At 43.8% G+C, this 15,148-nt stretch overlaps 2 protein-coding genes across 3 annotated transcripts; one reads left to right on the forward strand and one right to left on the reverse strand.

Annotated features, from left to right (window-relative positions):
• Window positions 1-41: 41 nt before the first annotated feature.
• Window positions 42-3,293, forward strand: apex1 (APEX nuclease (multifunctional DNA repair enzyme) 1). The gene is made up of 5 exons (XM_034112474.2): window positions 42-141; window positions 1,221-1,352; window positions 1,445-1,608; window positions 1,703-1,895; window positions 2,163-3,293. Exons 2-5 carry the CDS (start codon window positions 1,292-1,294, stop codon window positions 2,675-2,677), a joined length of 933 nt encoding a protein of 310 aa, XP_033968365.1. The 5' UTR covers window positions 42-141; window positions 1,221-1,291; the 3' UTR covers window positions 2,678-3,293.
• LOC117468393 (zinc finger protein 11-like) lies at window positions 3,273-11,442 on the reverse strand. 2 transcript variants are annotated; one of them, XM_034112468.1, is made up of 9 exons: window positions 11,151-11,442; window positions 10,164-10,366; window positions 9,918-10,010; window positions 8,685-8,780; window positions 8,457-8,567; window positions 7,583-7,706; window positions 6,386-7,490; window positions 6,199-6,251; window positions 3,273-5,011 (listed from the first exon to the last, which is right to left on the reverse strand). In XM_034112468.1, the coding sequence occupies exons 1-9, from the start codon at window positions 11,182-11,184 to the stop codon at window positions 3,744-3,746; spliced, it is 3,087 nt and encodes a 1,028-aa protein (XP_033968359.1). In that variant the 5' UTR covers window positions 11,185-11,442; the 3' UTR covers window positions 3,273-3,743. The 2 variants fall into 2 exon arrangements, with proteins under 2 accessions (XP_033968359.1, XP_033968360.1); XM_034112469.2 differs by lacking the exons at window positions 8,685-8,780; window positions 9,918-10,010; window positions 10,164-10,366; window positions 11,151-11,442 and adding an exon at window positions 7,885-7,940 and having other exon boundaries at window positions 8,457-8,544.
• Between the last annotated feature and the right edge of the window lie 3,706 nt (window positions 11,443-15,148).

The raw sequence follows: 15,148 nt of genomic DNA on the forward strand, positions 1-15,148 counted from the left end.
ACGTGTTTTGTCATTTATAATCAGGCACAATGAGCGAAGACAGCGCGTGGTCGGAAATCATCGGTGTGCTTTGTGAGCGTGTGTTTTGGAGGAGAATAAGAAGAAGCACTTTGTCTTTTGCATCCTGTTGAGAAAGTGCAAGTAAGATTATTTGCATTTCATTTTCCTGGACCGTGTAGCTGCTTGAAATGAAAACGTTTGCGTAATTTAACCGCATTTGCATTTGGAGATAAATTAAATAAGCTGTGAATGAGCAAATAAGTAGCTACCTTGGTATTCTCCATTCATTCAGCAGGCCGTCTGCTGCTCTTTGTCACAGAGCAGCTAGCGTTAGCATAGCTTGCATTTAACACGCAAACACTTCAGCTGTTTTTGTTTGCATGCATGTCTTTTACATGCATACTATTAATTGTGCATTCAGCAGTTAGCAAATAAGTTCATATTTTCTATTTAGTGCGTTTGGCTGTATGCTCAAACCCTTTGTCAGAGTTTACTGCAGACCGTAGAAAGCGGCTGAGACGCAATATTTGTAAATACATGCATACTTGTAAACAGAAACGTTATGTACTACAAGGACACTGAAAACACCACTTATATGATATGACATGCATTATTTGAAGATACTCAAGCTGATATTGCTTAAAGTAATTTGATAACTGGAAAACGTTTTACCATTTCCTTTGAGTCACTATAAAAAAATAACAGACCGATATATTGACCAATATAAGCGTTATTGTATTTAATGTCTGATACATTTAAAACAAAAAAAAACGAGTTCTCAGTGAAGCACATCTCTCATTTAAAAAACTTTACATTTCCAACTATAAACTTAAAGATACGTTTCCTGGCTCTACTGAGAAACATCTCTTAACCTCAACCTTAAATGGAGCCGTTTTTGTGATGACAGAAAATCCCAAGTTTGTTCTATTGGAATAAAGGCAAACTATTTTCAATTCCCCCAAAAAATATGTTTTTCCTTAAACAGTAATGCCCAAAAATGTTAATGTAAAACAAAATTCATGAAATTCCCTGAATCCAAGGTGATATCCTCAAATTGCTTGTTTTGCCCAACCAGAAGCACAATGATACAGAACAAAAAAGCCATTTCTTTCTCTACAGTTAAACCTGCAGATTTGTTGGCCTTGATGACAGTTGAGTTTCTGACTTGTGTATTGTTGTAGCATTTGCCACTTCTTTAACAATCTGTTTTGTTTTTCCAGCGGCTCGTGTGCTGTTGTGTGTGCGTGTTGTGTGTCTGCAAAGTGTGTTTGGAGCCAGGGCCAATTTAAGTATGAAGAGAGGAAAGAAGACAGAGGATGCAGCTGCAGATGAGGAAAATGACACAGGCTCTGGTACTACAGCTGTTCTCTACATTAAAACCCTTACACACATTGTCCTGACTTAAATATGTGGCCTGACCCTATGTCTTTATTTCACCTGATAGCTTCAGCAAAGAAAACAAAGAAGGCGAAAGAGCCAGAGGCCCCGATACTGTACGAGGATCCTCCAGACAAAATGACCTGCAAAGATGGACGTGAAGCCAACATGAAGATCACTTCCTGGAACGTCGACGGTCTGAGGGCATGGGTGAAAAAGAATGGCCTGGATGTGAGTTAACAATGAATATAAGCAACATAAAGGATTTCCTGAGTTTAGTATTCAGATTGGTTTTAATGGAAAATGCTTGTGTTCTCCCTTCCAGTGGGTGCGTGAGGAGTCTCCAGATGTTTTGTGTCTGCAGGAGACAAAGTGTGCAGAAAAATCCCTCCCTGCTGCCATCACCTCCATGCCAGAGTATCCTTACAAATACTGGGCAGCGTCCGATGAAAAGGAGGGTTACAGTGGTGTGGCCATGCTCTGCAAGACTGAACCCATCAAGGTCACCTATGGCATTGGTGAGTGGTGTCTTTAACTGTTTTCATTTAAATAAATGAACCATGGGCTTTTAATAATCTTTCAAATGCAGGGCATCATTTTAACTGAGTTTGCCAAGTACAGCTACAAACTGGGGGCATTCATTTCTTAAAGTCTCCACTGGTTGTGATGCAACTGCTCCAACATGCTGCACATAATCCCTGTAAAATTCAAACTTGTTGCCTTTGCACTTTTGTATTACTGGAACTGAATACAACTTAAACTGAACCTTCTCTGCCTTTCTCCAGGTAAAGAAGAGCATGACAAGGAGGGCCGTGTCATCACTGCCGAGTTCCCCACCTTTTACCTGGTGACCGCCTATGTGCCAAACTCCGGAAGAGGTCTTGTGCGCCTAGATTACCGCAAAACCTGGGACGTGGACTTCCGGGCGTACCTGAGCGAGCTGGACATACAGAAGCCCCTGGTGCTGTGTGGTGACCTTAATGTCGCACACCAGGAGATCGACCTGAAGAACCCCAAGGGGAACAAGAAAAACGCAGGCTTCACCCCTGACGAGCGCCAAGGCTTCACCCAACTGCTAGAGTCCGGTTTCACCGACAGCTTCCGCGAGCTCTACCCGGAGCAGACCAACGCCTACACCTTCTGGACCTACATGATGAACTCCCGCTCCAAGAACGTGGGCTGGAGGCTCGATTACTTCGTGCTGTCGTCCAGCCTGCTGCCGGGCCTGTGCGACTGCAAGATCCGCAACAAGGCCTTGGGAAGCGACCACTGCCCCATCAGCCTGCACATAGCTGTGTAGCTCAAAGTTTTACATGACCTTTATCGTTTTCTTACTACTGCCATTCAGAATCGGGTAAAACTATCACGTATACCAGTGTTTGATAGAGTGAGGTGTTCTTACATGTGCTGTCAAAACTCACTATTTCAGTAGGCTAGGCAGGAGCTTAGATGTGTAGTACTTTTAAATCAAAGTTTTCACATGAAACCTTCAAATAATGACTCCAAAGCACAACGCCCATTTATCCTGTTAATGCAATTAAAGTCTGTCATTAAAACAAAACACCTAACCATTGACAAAGCGCGTTCCGGTTTGGTTACTGATAAAAGGTTTAGAGGGTCTCCAGTTTGTCAAGAAGTGTTCGGCGTTGCTTTACCAAGAAGCTAAATGTGAATAGTGGAAAACAAAAACCTTTTGAGGCGAGCATAAAGAGAGTAAAAGACAAAACAGTTTTTCAACAGTGACCCGTAACTGGCTACAAACAAGCCTCCATGCCATGTGTTGCTGAACTAAACTACTTTTGTGATGGTTGTGATGTGTTGAAGCCCATTATGTTTGAAGCTTCTTTTCCAAAGCAGTGTTAAATTTTTTTTGTAAAACATGCTCACAATAAAGATTGGATTTATGTAAAACTTTATTCCGTTCGTTATTTGATGACTGACTCAAAATGATTGGACAGATTAGCTACACCACAATGCAACTAAAAATAACACATTCCTCTGCTCAGTGTGCTTAACTCTACAGCTCAGGGAAAGATTGAAAGACCCCTCTACATTTTTCTTAAATCTATATATCTATATATATATATATATATATAGGGCAACCATTCCAGTGTCTGTTGAATTCCAACACAGAAATGCTGTCAGTAGTTCATAGAATAAAATAATAATAATTTACTATAAATAGTAAAACCAGAAAAACTGATGATGCTGCAGTGGTCTCTTAATTGTTTCCAGAGCTGTAGCTAGAACACATTTTCTAAACAATATAAAGTCATAATCTAAGTACAGTTACTTTTTGTCCTATTCTAATCTAGCGTCAAACTATATAACCTTCAAAATATTACATCTCAAATTAAAAACCTTGACTATGTTAACTTCATGCTATGTGTCCGTTGATGCATTTTGAGATTGTACGACTGTCTGAACCCCTTCCCACACTCGAGACAGGGGTATGGTTTTTCCCCTGAATGTGTTCGCTGGTGCCTCTTCAGGCGGTTGGCACTGAGGAAGCTCTTGTCACAATCGGCGCACGAGTACGGCCGGACTCCGGTGTGGTAGCGCAGATGTATGGTCAGGTAGCACGACTGAGTGAATCTCTTGCCACAGTGGGGGCACTGAAAGGGCTTGTGGCCCGTGTGGAAACGTTCGTGCTTCAGAAGCTCGGCGTGGGAAAAGAAGCCCTTCCCGCAGTCAGAGCAGAGGAATGGCCGCTCGCCTGAATGAGTCAGCTCGTGTCTTATCAATGTCGCCTTATAGACAAAGCTCTTGTCACACTGCGAGCAGCTGAAAACGTTTTCCCTGGTGTGGCACCGCTCGTGCTTCTTCATGTTCCGTTCCCTCTTGAAGCTTTTGCCACAGAAAGAACACATGAAGGGCATTTCCTCTGAGTGGATCTTCATGTGGCTCAGCAAACCACCATTGTAGAGAAATCCCTTGCCACACTGTGTGCATATGTGCGGCCGCTCCTTTTGATGGATGCGCTGATGTGCGGTGAGAGCTGCCCGGTAGGCGAAGCTCTTTCCACAGTTGCAGGTGTGCACTCTTTCTTCCTGGTGAGTTTGGAGGTGCCTGTTGAGGTAGCTGGCACATCTGAAGCCCAGGTCACAGCGAGGGCATTTGTAAGAGTGCTCCACCTTGTCAGCATCCTCGGCGTGCGTTTTTAGGTGTCTTACAAGTGCAGACTTCCAGGCAAACGCCCGGCCACACTCTGAACACAGATACTCGCCGTTCTCCATGTGGGTGCTCTTGTGCTCCCTCTGAGCCACCAGCGACTTAAAGAACTCCCCGCAGATCAGGCACTCATACCTGCGCCCCGGCTTGTGCGTCTGCCTGTGCCTCTCCAGCGACTGTTTGAAGGAGAATCGCCTTCCGCATTGAGAACACAAGAAGGGCTGCTCGCCTGTGTGGATGCGCTGATGGGCTTTCAGTAAGGACTGGAACTTAAAGCTCTTCTCACAGTCAGCACAACTAAAACGTCCCTCTTCATCTGTAAGGGGCTGAAAAGACATCTCGTCATCCTCAGCCTCAACAGAGTGGACTTTTTCAATGTGCTGCTGGACCTTGGCTTCTTCTGTGTGCTGGAAGGAGCACTTAAAACAGTGGATCGAAGTCGATGAGCCATCTGCCACAAAACCTGTTTGAAAAATAGAATAACAGTGTTAGGAGTTTTTCTTAGAGCCATCAAAAGGGATTTAATGGCGCATTTCCACTACAGCGGGGAGCGTGGTTGTATTTCCACTAGGCGTAGTTCCGGCTAGCGGGTACTTTTTCACAGTTTTTCTGGCTCTCCAAAATCGAGGTTCTTTCCGGGCCAACAACCGGGCTGAGTATGCTAAACTAGTGAGACAATCGCTGGCAACTACAACAAAATGAACATATTTTACCGTGATTTAATTGTAATACACGTTTCAAAATGATGCCGAAGTACAAACCATGAATTAATGCTTTGACAAGTCTGCAGACAAGACAGCAGGCGAAATGCGTGTTTTCTGAATGGAGGTCGGCTAAGCTAACGCAGTATATGCTCCGACCGTCCACACTCACAACAACGGACTATACGGCATAAATAAACAAACGACTGTATTCGCCATGACACAGACAGTCTGTGGTTTGTACTTGTTTAACTTTTGTCTAGTTTCTGAACAGATATGAGGAGCTGTGAGCTCTGAGAGCTAACAGCTAACGGCTGATGTTGGTTTTGTGTTTCGCATTGAAGATGACATCACGGCTCCGCCTACACTGCGTTACTATAGTTACTACCCCAGTTCCTAAACTGTAATGGAAACGCAGCATAAAGTGAGCTTACCAAGGCCTAACGATACCGTACTAAGCCGTGCGAGGCCCTGCAGTGGAAATGCCCCATTAGTGATCTCACAGATTACAAATGGATTAAAAAATACGATGTTATGTGTCTAGAACTAAAAGATTGCAAAGAATCAATAATAATAATAAGTTTTAAAAGATGTGCAATATATATTTATTTTTTTGTATTGTCTATATAATTTGTATCTGTGTATATAAGTCCCTTTTGTGAGGGCAAACATTTTATTTATTTTTAAATAAAAAGTTGGTCACAAAAAAGCTGTGCAATACCCTAACCTAACCTGTAATGTATCCAATATATAATAAAGCAGCCTTTCAAAGCACTTAAGGACATTCAACGTAAAAGACTTTTAACTATGATGATGCTAACAATACCATTTACATATTAGGCAGGTTACTGTCACTATACATTATTGTATATGTTATGTGGCGTTTAAGTCCTTGTAATAACTGTGATTGTGAAAGATCAATAGAATATATTTCTAAAAGTGAACTCACTCTCATCACCGTCCTTCGATGAGACCATGGATGACCCATAAGAGTGCTCAGCACTGTTAAAGAGACAGGAGAAAATTAGATGAAACGCTTGATCAGGATATTATCTATTACATTCAATTTACTAATCCTGTCCTAAAAACAGGATCTCAAGAAAAAACATTTGTGAGACAATCGAACGGGTTTTTACCAAGTGAAAGGCGAAGGCTTCAGGTCCGGGGGGTTGGGGTTGGCCTTGGTGATATCCATCCTTCTTTTAGTGGCCATGTGCTTTTGTAAATGTATCACCTGGATCTTCATGGTGGGTTTGCGTTTGCGGCCACTTGTGCGGACCTTCACTAGGGAAACAACTTCATTGTCAAGTTCAGGGGCCGTGCCTTCAGGCTCAGAGGTGGGAGGCTCACTGCTCTGAACCTCTGCGTTCTCTGGATCAGGATCTGCGTTATCAACACTCACATTGCCGTTATCTAAAACCACCTCAAGCCCATCATTATGGCTCTCTGGCAGATTATTTGCATTGTGATCATCAGTGTGAGTTTTCACGTGCCTTGCGAGGGCCAGCTCCCAGTTAAATGTCTTGTTGCATTGATCACACATGTAAACACCATCTTCCATGTGTGTCTGCTTGTGCTCTGTGCGGGCTGACAGAGAGTGGAAGGTCTCCCTGCAGATCCGGCAGCTGTACTTATGTCCAGTTTTGTGCGTGTGTCTGTGTCTGTCAAGAGACTGCCTGAAAGAGAAGCAGCGACCGCAGTCATTGCACCGGTGGGGGCGTTCACCAGTGTGGATGACCCTGTGGGCGATTAGCGAGGAGGCAAACTTAAATTTCTTCTCGCAGTCTGGGCAGTCATTAAGTCCAACAGAGATGTTTTGTTGGGAAGGTGCCAGAACGTTGTTGTTGTTATCCTCTGAATGGATTGAGTTTTCCAAACCGCTTAAATATTTTGGTTGTATTGCTTCTGCCCTTGCTTCAGCCACTTCTTCTTCCATTGTTGTCTCTGCAGGAAGCACTACCAGCGAATCTTCAGGCACCATGCTAGTGTCCGTTCCTTCAAAGCTGTTTTCGCCCATCACCACCTTGATGTCATCGCTTGTGTCTAATTCGACCTCTGCGTAATCCGTCACTGTGATTATTTCAACTGCTAGGTCATTCACGAACGATGCAGTGTGCCTGTCATCACTGAGGCCTTGCAGTAGATCTGATTGGTCGGGATGTTCTTTAGGTTTTGCCACTCTACTGGGGGGAATTGCAGAGAGGGAGGACAGGATGCCGTTGTCCATACTAGAAGGTGGAACTGCACAGAAAAATACAAAAATGACACAAAAGGAATCATCATAGAGCTCTCTAAGTGAAAGATAAAAGATGCTGTTGTGCAAAGGGATTTACCATGCTGCTCTAAATGCCCAAGGTGTTTGTGGTGCTGGAGCAATTTTTTCAGGTATGTAGGCTCAGCTGCCAAATGCACCCAATCCTCCAAGAAATAGCATTCGGCTCCAAGCCAGGAAATAGTCTGTGGATAATGCATGAAAACGCACATCACACTATATCCAATACAATTAAAAGAAATTAACTTAAAAAGTAGGAAACAAAGACATCCCATTTGCAGATAAAGGGGACATGTTGGATGTTTGAAAGCGGAGTTGTATAAGGTATAATACACTAAAGATAATACATAATGAGTGTATTACCTTAAGTGGATGCATTGGCAACAATGTGCTGCTTTGTTAGGGGGTGACAGCAACACCTACAAAAGGACCGACTTTAAAAATCAATATCAGTTAGGTATACGCTATATTAAGAATCTTTTTCACTACTTTAGCATGCCACAAGGCAGCTCAATATACGTTTCCTACGAGGATCTGAAGCCTTAATGTATGCTCACCTTGAATCCACCAGATATTGGAAAAAATAAATTGTGAAAATTACTAGTTATTAGTATAGCTAATCTCAATGTTCAATGTTTTTCAGTATCTGGTTATTCAAAGTGAGCATGCTAGAACAGGCCGCCAATTAGCACGGCACCATCTCGCAAACACTGCCAATTTGCATAAATTACATTTATATTGATTTATTTAGGGGCCTAAAAAAAACGTTTTACTGCTGCCGCAATCACAGCAGCTGGTTGTTTAACTGACCTCTGGTACTACTATCTGCTTTCCCAAACTTCGATCAAATATAGGTTATACACTGACTATCGCTTATGCACGTATTCTTTGATGGTGACATACTGTTTACTTGTTATTAAAATGATCTTCCTCACCTGCTCGAGGTCAGGAACTGGCAACAGCTGAGCCAGCCGACAAAGAAACTCTGAAAACAGCATCTTCAAATCACTGTCATACTGAGGTCCATACTCAGCAGGGAAGACCTCCTTTAGAAGAAATAAAAAAAGAACCTTTGACTGAATTTAGCTTAATTTCACGAGTAACGGCAAACAACATGTACAGGTGGATATTGCTCCACAGAAGAGTAAGTGATACCATCTTACCGAGAAAAAGTCTTGTCTCTCTTTAGGATGTTTGAGCAGAGTCTGGATCAACTCGAGAAAGTTAACCACCACTTCCTCGTCTTGGGATTCTTTCACCTAAAACATTGGCATGACAGTTACAGATATTACAAGTCTGGTACTGGATAATTGTCCTACTTGTTGCCACAACTTCTCCTTACAATACTTGATCTAAGACAAAGGTGTCCAAACTACGGCCCGGGGGTAAAATGCGGCCCTCAGCAAATTAAAAAATTAGAATGGAATATGGCCCACACATGAAACTTGTGCTTGTCTTATATTGTACTTCTTAACTATAACGGCCCGTCCACACTGTGGCGTGCATTGAAAGCTTCACCATTCACTTGAATGGGGTGACGTCACTTTTCGCCGATTGTATTGTGGGAAGCGAAGCAGAGCTTTGCTGGCGTGGCTCGCTGCAAAAGTTGAGAAATGTTCAACTTTTGAAGCTTCTGGTGCTTCGGTGGAAGCATCAGCCAATAAAATCCTGTTTATGTAAATCTGCCAGTACAAGCGCTAGCCATTCAAACCGCGTGTATGCTGGGAGAGACACACCGCAGGTCATTTCCTCATTTTCCAAAAATTGGAGGAGAAATTAATCATAGTGGTAGGGAATCACCCGGTCTTGTACGATCAGTCCCTGTTCACCTACCGGGATACAAACCAGAGGAGCCAGGCATGGAGGGAGGTGGCAGAGACAGTGGGTGAAACTGGTAGGTTTTTCGCCTGTTTGGGGAGTTTATATCCAGTTTACTTCGTAAACTGTATGTCGGGGCGGGAGATTCATGTGATTGGTTGTTGGTCGCGAGAACTCCCCAAGCTTAAATGCACACCGCTGTGTGGACTGGCCGTAAATGTAAAAAATATATTACACAGTAGTATTCATCTGTTAATAAGACCACTTTTCTAATAAATTCAGTTCGAAACATTTTCTAACATATCTTAGTTGATAAGAAAAAAGCCCAATAACTTAATTACACAACAAGCTTGAAATACACCCTTCCTATTTCTCCTTATTATAATCAATCTGAGGCTTCTGTTTTAAAGGATGAGCTGCCAACACTCACAAGCATCATTTGATTAATTTTGCTAACTTATAACTGAACTTATGATGCAATATACCTCTAGTGAGTGGCCCAGCTTTGGACACCCCTGATCTAAGAGGCACACATTATTTGAAACTGACTGATCTAAACTGTAGACTCTATCATATACCAGAGTGGGGTGTGGTGATTTAATCTGGTCCAGATGAGACAAGATGAAGTCAGGATCCATAAACTGTTCACTCCGACACAGCTCTAGAATATACTGATGAGGAGAAATAGACAAACGTTGTGATTGAATACGCATGTGATCATAATACAGTTCATACATCATTAGTTGCCTTTTTAAGTCTTGCTCCATCTTAAAGACATATAACATACGCTATGAATGCCTTGTGTCCTCTCCACTGTGACTCACCCTTGCTCTTAATCCCAGGTTAAGTTGCATCCTGTGCTTGCACATTAGTAGCTCTGGGACCATGTCCATCACAAAAGAGACAAACTCTGCCAGTTTCCAGTAGTTCATGACATCTTGTTTCTTCAAAATATTCCACATAGAGGCAGACATAAGTTGGAAAGGTGGGACCAGGAGGCGCAGTGACGCAAGAGGTAAAGGCTCACCTAAAACAGAAAAACAGAAAAGCCCTCAGACTGACAGTGAATGTAGCTGACCTATATGTCCTATTTATCCTAATTCAACTGGACTAATATGCAATTGGTCTACAAAACAAAATCAAATTTTTAGTGTTATAGTTAATGGTCAGAAATATTGGATTGTTCAATGATGGGGAGTCAGACTGAGGCTGTAATTTACAATTAATACTGAAGTCAGTCTGGTATTAATTTGGTGAAATGTATTTGCGCAATAAAATGATGTATGATGAGTCATAACATACAAACCCCCACGGAAATAACAAGAGTACTTTTTAAGATGCTATGTTGTCCATCCCTAATTTTCGTTCAAGCACCAGGACCATGCTTTTGTTTATTCCCTTACTGTCGCAGGAATAGCGATGTGTTTTTAATTCAACCTTAACAGAAACACTGAGTGCATGTTCAATAAAGACAACGTTGCTCTAATAAAGTAAACTAGAGTAATGCCAAGTTGTGTATAGCCTGTACATAACTTACACTTACTCTCCATTAAACTATACCAATCATATTCATATGGAAATATCTTTATACAAACATACAGTCTACGGACATTGTGCATGCAGTATTATATGCGATGCTATATTAAACAAGTAAAGGTAAAGTTACTAACCGATAATCAGTATGTTAGTTTACGAAGCTAACCTGGCTAGAGTAAAAGCTGTGATAACAGTCGACGTTATCTGAAATATCAACGACTTTTCCCACAAAAAAGTTGTTCTCTAAATCTTTCTCGGTTTCTTAGCAAACAAACCTTTTGTAACAGCCATGAAGACACTTGAGTCCATCTTGTCGGTGTTGACAGTAGGAGTAACTGTTAGCTGGTGTTAGCTGCTTTGAGCTAACTAGCTACCCATCCACAGTAAGCTAGTGCCAAGAGTAACTAAATTACAAAGACGACACAGCTATGCCAAGGAAACTACAAAACTCCTCTCTGAATGAGACGGGCACTACATGAAAACGTAGAAGTACTCAAAAGTATTATGGTAGAATTAATGTCAGTAACCCCTTCTTCCTATTATGTTTTTAATGGTAGGCCAGGTAAAAAAAATTCTGTGTTACTGCCACCTGTTGGTCATCACCAATAGTTTTATTTTGCATTGCTGAGCGACCTGAATCTGAAAGTGTATAAATATACTCCAAAAGATTTTGGATTTATGGAATAGAGGTGCCACGTTCTTTGTGATCCAACAAACCACAACAATGCAGCCACACTAGGAATTACTTTACTCTTCATTCATTAACATATTTGAAAGGCCAAAAAGAATAATACTTATATTTCGCCACTTCCAATCAACCAACAGCCAAAAATAATAACCCAGTTCAACTTAATACAGACAGAGCTTAGCACATTTTACCATGCAACCAGTTGGTTGATGAACACAGCCTCAAACAGAAGAATACAGAAGCCTAAGGCATCGGAGAGGCTATCCTATCCTCACTATTCCCATTAGGACATGTTTTTATATTTTCTTTAGATAACTGTGTTTCCAAGAAGAATTGAAAACTGCTTTAAATAAAAAATGGTTTATGGTTTTAAGCTAACCGTTCAATACAGTAAATAATGAAATAGTATGGCAAATTAAATACACCATTCAAGGTGTTCAAGGCCAATAAACCAACATTGAATGCCCGTAGCCTTAAAATCCTCAAGCAGCACTGCATTAACAACTGACGTAATATTATCACGGGAGGTTATGATGAACCAACCCAGTGTGTGTGTGTGTGTGTGTGTGTGTGTGTGTGTGTGTGTGTGTGTGTGTGTGTGTGTGTGTGTGTGTGTGTGTGTGTGTGTGTGTGTGTGTGTGTGTGTGTGTGTGTGTGTGTGTGTGTGTGTGTGTGTGTGTGTGTGTGTGTGTGTGTGTGTGTGTGTGTGTGTGTGTGTGTGTGTGTGTGTGTGTGTGTGTGTGTGTGTGTGTGTGTGTGTGTGTGCATGCGACTTTTGTGTTTCTGCCCCTGCCATTCCCGCACAAGGTTGCAAAATTGAGACACAATAAATAAAGCTTCGCCAGTTTGGGTCCTTATCACAACTGATCAAGATGGCCAAAAGATTCTCTGCTCAGAGGGCCTTGCAAATGATTTTGAACCATTTGATGATGATGTAAGGAAGAGGAATAGGTTTCAGAATGCAGAATGTGAGAATCACATTTCTGAGAAGTCTGAGTCTAACAGTGACTTTGAAGAAGAGGATGAGATTGAGCATCAGCTACTAAAAAAAGACGAGCCACAGGACCAGCCGGTCAGCGGGCAAAAAAAACAGTAGCACTTTAATTCATTAATGTGATCTAACAAATGTAAAAGGGCAAATATTAACCATATGATTGTAATTGGGATGAAATAAACATCTATTGAGTATTTTAACATGAATTGAAGCCCAAAAAGGCAGCGGGTCCATCAGACCCATGGATACTGGCTGAGTAACAAAAATATGAACACCACACAAGGGTTAAACCAAACAGAAAACTGAAATACCATGGCTATCGAACCCAGAATATACACAGACCTTACCTTGCCTTGCTGCATGAAATGTTTGAAACTCTTTCTATAAGTGAACTGAATCATGGAGTGAGGATGTCAAAAGAGTTATTCAGCTTTCAATTATTTCAACGATGATAATGCTGTGTAATGTAAATTCCAGTATGGCTGGTTGTGGTGGATCACAAATTATGTGGCACCTCCATTCAAATGGATAATCTTTGAAATAATAACACAACAGTTTATCATGTAAAAAAGCAGTTCTCATTCATAACACTCCGTTCGATGTCTCACTATGGGATGCGCCTCATCGCGGAGCAAACAGAAGCATCAATCTCATTATGCCAATCCTGATTGGCTGGTGATCTTGACGTCAACGTCAGGGGAAATCACCCCCTATAAGTAGCCTGCGCCACGACGCATGCGTCATTCAAACACCTCTTCTCGCTTCAGAGCACATCTCTAATAGTAGCCGGGCTAGCTTAACAGTCCACAGACTGAACCAAAGCTAATTTTCGGTCGACGGGCGTTAGCCGGCTACCCTATTCTTCCTCGCAGAAGAGTATGGTACTAACACACCAGTTAGTATTATAGTCAACCTCGCCGTTCTTCCTCTGGAGTTAAGGTAAGGTTTTGACTTTCAAGTCACGGTAGCGAGGACGCTTTTTTCTTTTCTCTTCTCACGGAGGAGAAAAGGATTACAGGAATATTACCACACCAGGTAATATCCTTTGAGAAAAAAGACCCACACTGTCCTTTTTCCCCGGATTAAAGACAGATTGGTAACACTTTTTTCTCGACGTACCTGTTACGAGCGGGCCCTCTCCACGCCTCACGGCGAACGAGATGGACGCCTCTCTCCCTCACACCAGAGGAGTCAGGAACTCGGAGGCTCGGCGCTGCGGCTGCGGGTTGAAAGTGTCAGGCACAGACTCACACCAGATCTGTTCGTCCTGCCTCGGGCTGGAACACACCCAGGAGGCCATTGACAACCCCGGCTCGTGCGGGCATTGTGCCCGCTTCACTATGAAGAGCCTCCGCCGAAGGTTAGCACAACAAGCTAGCCTGTCGGGACGGGACTCCCTCATGTCCACTGATCTGCCGGCCGGCAATCAAGACACGGGGGCGTCCGCCGCAGAGATGGAGCCCCTCACTGGGTCGGTCTGGGGCTCATCGACAGCGGCACCCGCAGAACCGGAATCCCACGCCATATCAGGCCGAGACCCGGTGGCGGCAAGAGACGCGGGAACGGGGCCCCACGCTATACCAAGCTGGGGCTCCCGGCTGGACCTCACCATGGTTTCACCCGCGGAAGATGTCCTAGAGTTAGACTACATGGAGGACGAAGAGGATACCTCTGAGTTCCTCCTGTCTGACTCGGATGAGCAGGAAGACGACATATTCATGTCATCGGCTCAGGCTGCAAAGCCGGGAGCGATGGCTGCTCTCCCGGGCGATAGCACACCAGCTTCGCCCTGTCTAAGCATGGACCTGCAGGCCGTGTGTCAGCGCACCGCGTCCAGGCTAGACATCCCGTGGCCCGAAATGGCCAAGGAGACCTCCAGGTCCCGTTACGAGGGGAAACCTTTTTCCCAAACAACGAGGACGAAGAGGCAACTCCTTCCGGTCTTCCCGGAGATGTTGGATGAGGTGTCGGTCTCGTGGAGAGACCGGCCCTTTAGCAACAAGGCCCCAATCCAGGGTGCCTACTCCCTTGACTGTGACGGTATGGAGAGGCTCATCCTGCTCCGCATACCGCATATGGAACCGCTGGTGGCAGCCCACCTCCTACCGAGAATGGGCCAGCCGCCAAGCAGGAACCCCACGCTGCCAGCAAAAACGGACCGATTCCAGTCGACCATGACTGAACGGGCCTACAGAGCCGCAGCATTGTCCGCCAGGGCTCTGAACGTTTCCTCGATGCTAACCGCGTACCAAGCGAAGCTCTGTGAGAATATGTCGAGCAATCCTGGACCGGCCACTCTGGACGAGATAGCCGCGGTCACAGACATTTGTCTCCGTGTCCAACGCTGCGCTGTCCAAGCCACGGGCAAGGTAATGGGGATCATGGTGGTGCAGGAAAGAGCTAGATGGCTCAACCTCACCAACCTCCCAGACCGGGAAATGGAAGATGTGCTTGACATGCCCATCGTTCCCGAGGGGATTTTCGGCTCCGCTCTCGCTTCCATGCAGAGGAAGTGCGAGTCGAAAAAGAAGGAAGACGAGGCCCTCCACCTCTGTCTCCCTCGAAGGGTCCAGCCGCTGCCTTCGCAACAG

The sequence above is a fragment of the Pseudochaenichthys georgianus genome, chromosome 23, assembly GCF_902827115.2.
Source record: "Pseudochaenichthys georgianus chromosome 23, fPseGeo1.2, whole genome shotgun sequence".
Taxonomy (NCBI): Eukaryota; Metazoa; Chordata; class Actinopteri; order Perciformes; family Channichthyidae; genus Pseudochaenichthys; species Pseudochaenichthys georgianus.

What these genes read in the sequence shown, in the direction of transcription:
- apex1 (XM_034112474.2), top strand. Translation starts at nt 1,292, where the DNA reads ATGAAGAGAGGAAAGAAGACAGAGGATGCAGCTGCAGATGAGGAAAAT. An exon ending in GGAAAATGACACAGGCTCTG is followed by an intron (nt 1,353 to 1,444) that starts GTACTACAGCTG and finishes TTCACCTGATAG; the next exon opens with CTTCAGCAAAGAAAACAAAG. An exon ending in TGAAAAAGAATGGCCTGGAT is followed by an intron (nt 1,609 to 1,702) that starts GTGAGTTAACAA and finishes TCTCCCTTCCAG; the next exon opens with TGGGTGCGTGAGGAGTCTCC.
- LOC117468393 (XM_034112468.1), bottom strand. Translation starts at nt 11,184, where the DNA reads ATGGACTCAAGTGTCTTCATGGCTGTTACAAAAG. An exon ending in ACCTGGGATTAAGAGCAAGG is followed by an intron (nt 10,011 to 10,163) that starts GTGAGTCACAGT and finishes TCTCCTCATCAG; the next exon opens with TATATTCTAGAGCTGTGTCG. An exon ending in AAGCCTTCGCCTTTCACTTG is followed by an intron (nt 6,252 to 6,385) that starts GTAAAAACCCGT and finishes TCTCTTTAACAG; the next exon opens with TGCTGAGCACTCTTATGGGT.